Consider the following 5289-nt stretch of genomic DNA (forward strand, 5'->3'; position numbering starts at 1 on the left):
TACGTTTTTTAAAAAAAAAAATATATATATATATATATATATATATATATATATGTTTATTTTCCACTTTGGTTAAACAATTAACCCTCACTTAAAGTTTACTGGCCAAGCCTTACTGTTGCGGTCTACACCTACAGTTTGGTAGCTTAGCATTGCCAGGCTAAATCGCAAATGCATCTGCCAGAGCAAATTAAATATCAGATGTATCTGGTTCCCTGTCTAACAGTCTGGTGTGTTCATTTTGAATGGCAAAAGACATTGTGTGTGTCAACTGTGTCGTGTCCAGTTACACTGTCTGGTTATGAAACGTTAATCCACACCTATCAACAACAAATCAGAATTGAGAGTTCACAGTGGTATAAAGGAAGAAAAAGAGACCTGTTACCTGACAATAACTGCACTTTCATATTTCCGCACAGAAGAGAAGAGGATAGCACAATGGCAAAATCTGGCAGAAAGAAAAGTCTGAGTTTCTCTTCTTTCAGGTAAGCTACAATTCTTTTCTTCTTTCTTTTTCTAGGGCAAAGGATATACATATTTTTGTTTTGTTTTCCTCTCTACCTTTGAGTTCATCAAACAAATCATGCATGCAATACAAGCAACCGCATCATACAGCATATACAAATAATGAAAAATGTACATCAGCTCAATGTTTTTCTATTTAATGACTTTTGTCTTACTGACTGCTCAGGAGGAGACAAGAGGCAGCCAACGACAGGAGGTTCTGCATCAAATCGGTCAAAGGGATGGTGAATAAACAGGTGGAGAAGCGAATGGCCGAGCTGCGTTCAGAATTCCTTCTCATGAATCATGCCCTGAAAGAGGAGATGGTGGCTGAGTTTCAAGAACAGCTGAGAGAGCTGGTGGCAGAAGAAGCGAGAGAAAGATGCCTACATTACACCAATCTGCACCAAGAGCAGAGGATCACATCAAGATGGCTAAGGAAAATGGAGGAAGAATACAAGAAGAAAACTCAAGAGGATGGGGAAGCAAAATCGCTGAACCGACAGACATTAAGTTTCAACTTATTTGAGTCACCCGCTTGTACTAAGAGCAGCTTCATAACTATGGAACCACCAAATAATGAGCCAGAGGAAAGCTTAAAGATTTTGTCAGATGTCTCCAGTGATGGTGACACCAGCGATGTCTCCAATGTTGCTGACACCAGCTCACAACCGGCTAAATGTGAGCAACAGGAGAAAAAAGGGATTACATCAGATATTGCTACTCTTGCTGACACCAGCCAAGTGAAGGAATCCGTTGAAGAGGAAATCTTAAGGAATCCCTTTCATGTAAACCCCAGCTTTATGACCAAGGAACCAAGATGTGAGGAAGAAAGAGTCCAAGTGAATGTAACCCAAGAGGATGAGTCTTTGCTGATAGAGAGGCAATGGAAGGAATGGATGGACAAACGGGAAATGAGAAGAAACCATGTCCAAGTATGGCCAGCTGCCCAACAGAATACAGAAAACCAGGGAGGCTCGGCACCTCCTGTATCACAGAAACAAACTGACCAAAATGTGAAAGAAGTGGGGCCCGTGAAGAAACTGAAGACGTATCTTAGTGACTTTGTGAATCCTCATAGATTTTATAGGTGGGAGAAATTAGAAGATGAGGACTCATAGACTCAACTCAACAAAACACTTTTCATTTATCTTTTTGCCATGCTTTATCGAGCATCTAAGAATCTGTATTGCTATATTCAGTAAATAAAATGTTGTGCATAACAAGTATAATCTCCATTGTTAATAGATAAAACTTGGTGCTGCTGTGTGTGGCAGTGTGATTTATGAGTTGGTCAGTGGAGAGACTGATAGTGGAGCTTTTTAGTAATATTCTGTGAAGCATACAAATGTGCCCTTTTCTGAAATTACCTCCTATCCTCATCCTACTCCCACATAAAAAAAATTTTTTTAAAACACACTAAGGTCTTATGTTCTTCAAAAAGAAATCTTAAGTTGTGAGATACAGTCAAAAGTTCACAACAGAATACAGCTCTGTTGCCAAAAATATATGGCAGAGATACAGATCAAATGTTTCCAGACGCCTACATTAACTTTCATCTATTGGGGAAAAAATTTAACTCACATCCATCTGAAAACATCCCAGTTTCATCCAAACTGAGTTCTATTCAGTTACAATCGTAGTCCTTGAACCTCGCCAGAGCTTTCAGACTTTCAATCCAAAACACGGATGTATAATTCAACAAAATATCACTTGATTACATTAATACAAGAATGCCCGGTGGAAACAACTGAAATAATTGAACCTGAAGTGACTTTCATCAATTGATAAAAAATAAGTGCTCATTTAATTGTTCTTAAGATGAATAATTTTCTGGTGGGTGCTCTGAGGACAAAGAATGCAGCAATAGGCAAGTTAATTACACAGGCTCTTGATAGTGGAGAGAAAACACAGCAGTGAAACTGCCTGAGCCTGGCTGCTGTAGTACCCAGGATGCAGTCCAAGATATGGGATTAGGCCAAGCACTGTGGCTCAACTCTGGTGTGAATAAGAACACTTCCACAATCATACACAAAGGACTGTGTAACCAACAATTGTACACACAAATACAACCTGCTTGTATGCACAACATGTGAACATATTATACAAACATGCATTGGGGATTTCAATTTAAAACCTTTAATTGCGCACCACAACCCCTCTCCATGATGAACGTCATGAATGACAAATTGTTGAATGTACATGAGAGGTAAGAAATGTCCCACCGGTGTTTTCCCAGCCTAGCTATATTTATAATCACTCACTGAAGAAGAAAGGATGGACTACAGAAGGGAGAAGCAGATCATCTGAGAAGCTAGCTGACTTTATAATTTTGTTTAAACAGACCTAATTGAATGGAAAATAACACTAAAACATAAATAGCTCACAAAAAACACTATTACTGTTTCTCGCATGCTCACATGGGTGAGAGGGGAAGGGGGGGGGGGGNNAAAGGGCCACAGGTTGGAATCAGATCCAGGCTGCTGGGTAAGGACTCAGCCTATATGGAGCACACAGTCTACCAGGTAAGCTACCATGTACCCCAGGTGTACCTTTTTTAACTCCTGACCTTACAGCCCATTTGGCTGCAAGTTACTTTGATAAACAAAACAGGAAATGAGGTTAAAGCCTCATTTCAGGGGGGGGGGGAGGTGGTGTATCTACACAGTTTTAGGAGCTGGCCATTTGTCTGGGTTTTTCAGGTTGGGTAGTTTTTGTGTAACCCAGCTGCTGGGCTAGTCAGTGAGCTTTAACTAACGTTATCTGAGAGCCATACCCCAGGTGTTAAATGAAATGTTACTGAAATCACAATTCGGAACATGACACTGGAGACTTCTCATGAAGTTTTGTTTTGTTAGCAGACACGCTTCCATTGTGATTTTGAAGTTTATTTCTGATGAGCTCATTACCAAAATGATTGCAGTTTGGGCTGGTATAGTAAACCTAAATAACCCTGGTTAACGTGAAAAAAAATACCTTGTTTCAGTTGCACTCTGGGGTTTGGGACACCTCCAGTGGCTCACCTACTTTTATTTAACATTAGTAATCAGTAATTGACAGTATGGGCCTCTACAACCTATTTTCCTGTTGTGTTTGAACGGCAGATGCTTGTTAGCTGTGTGTTAACTGACTTTCATATTCATCAGAACCTCACTTATATAGAGAGACTATGATTTATGCATGAATGATGTCCAATGACAATAACTTTTTAAAGCTATTATACAAGGGCCTTTTAATTTCAGAGAGAGAGAACAGAGTGTGCAGAAAGCAGCATAGTGTGCACAAAGTGGCCTGGTTTGATATTAATGGAAGACTAAGCATCGCATCCATCGGGCCAGCCAGCCAAAAGCCTCTCTACTCATTTCCTGCCAGTTTCCTCTCTCTTCTCTCCAGAGATCCACATCAGCTTTGAACCAGTAGGTGGCACTAAGTCCCTTCCCAGCTCCAGCCGCAAAATCAAAAGTACGAGTAAAGGGCAGTTCACTTAATACAAACCATGCTTCTCTCTCTGATAGACTGATTTCATGCTGTCAGTTTCAGGCTGTGCTGACCAGCTGATCCGCTGATCCCCAGTCTGCTTGCTGAGACAAAATGAAAGCACAGAAATACTGTAATGATGCTGCTGTCTGTTTTTTTTTCTGCTGCTGTGTATAACACTTTGCTAATGTGATGATCATGTGATAAAATGATGTTGCTCTCACACAGTCAGAGCCCTGAATAAGCCCACACCACCGGATGACAGGTTCACAGAGACACCCACTGAAACCACATTTATAAACTGATGAGCTTTCAGGGACTGAAAGACCCTCAAGGCTTGACTTAAGAATGTTAGCTGTAATTTATCTAAAGCACTGAATTCAGAAGCTCTATAAAATTAATTATACGCACATGGATATTAGCTGCAGTGTGCATAGTTGTTCCAGGTCTTCCATGTTTGTCCATCCATTTGCAGGTAAAAACGAGAATGGCAGCAGCTGAGTAAATTCACAGTTTTTATGGCCAATTGTAAAAGGTCAACCCTAAAGCAATCATCGTGAATAAAAGGACAGCTATCGGCTGGAACAGAACTTTAAAAACGTATGACGTGCTACATAGTCAGGCTACAAAACACACCACTCTTTTCTAACTGAAGCATCAGTTTATGTGTAAGAGCTAGATCAATATAAATCTATAATCCAGACCTCATTAATTACAGATATAACCTTTTTTTCCCCACATGACTGGGTATGGGTTAGCATTAATGTTGTATAGGTTTATAGTGGCTTATGTATTGCCAGGAGTACAAAGAATAGAATATATAAACATGTCATCATGTTGACTGAAGGCTTTAATTACTATAGGGTTTGGCTTCAGAATGTAAACGATTTTTATTGTACAAACTGCAACATAGTAAAAAGAAGTCAAAATGCCAAATGCTTGTCAGCTGAAAGCTTTGTCTGCTGTCTCTGAAGTATTTCCTTTATTATTGTATCCTTTGACTTGTCTCTCAAAGGGAAAAGTTAGATTCAAGTGACATTGGCTGGCTGTACAGATCATTGGGCACTGGGCCTATATGACCCCACATAACCACCACCCACACACACCTACTCACTTTATTTCTAGGCTCTGTGATGAGCCAGAAACATAAAAAGTCACCTGAAAACCACAGCTAGGTAAAATAGGTTAAAAAATNNTTACCAATCAGTTGTAAAGATCAGGAATCTGTCACCACTGTTCATTCCACAACATCCGACATGCAGGGTGCTTTAAATAAACAAAACCGGCCTTCATGTGAAAAATTGCTGC

General features: G+C 39.9%; 1 protein-coding gene across 1 annotated transcript; it reads left to right on the top strand.

The window, feature by feature from the left end:
- The first annotated feature begins 423 nt into the window (after positions 1–423).
- On the top strand, positions 424–1685 carry LOC118325109. Its single transcript, XM_035657669.1, has 2 exons — positions 424–485; positions 692–1685. Exons 1-2 carry the CDS (start codon positions 439–441, stop codon positions 1623–1625), a joined length of 981 nt encoding a protein of 326 aa, XP_035513562.1. The 5' UTR covers positions 424–438; the 3' UTR covers positions 1626–1685.
- The last annotated feature ends 3604 nt before the right edge of the window (positions 1686–5289 follow it).

The sequence above is a fragment of the Morone saxatilis genome, unplaced genomic scaffold (assembly GCF_004916995.1).
Source record: "Morone saxatilis isolate NCDOM2014 unplaced genomic scaffold, NCSU_SB_2.0 Contig16, whole genome shotgun sequence".
NCBI classification, from domain to species: domain Eukaryota; kingdom Metazoa; phylum Chordata; class Actinopteri; family Moronidae; genus Morone; species Morone saxatilis.

Bases quoted from the DNA above. Each gene is read 5' to 3' on its own strand.
- LOC118325109 (XM_035657669.1), top strand. From the start codon at position 439: ATGGCAAAATCTGGCAGAAAGAAAAGTCTGAGTTTCTCTTCTTTCAG. The intron at 486-691 runs GTAAGCTACAAT...CTGACTGCTCAG, and splicing joins CTGAGTTTCTCTTCTTTCAG to GAGGAGACAAGAGGCAGCCA.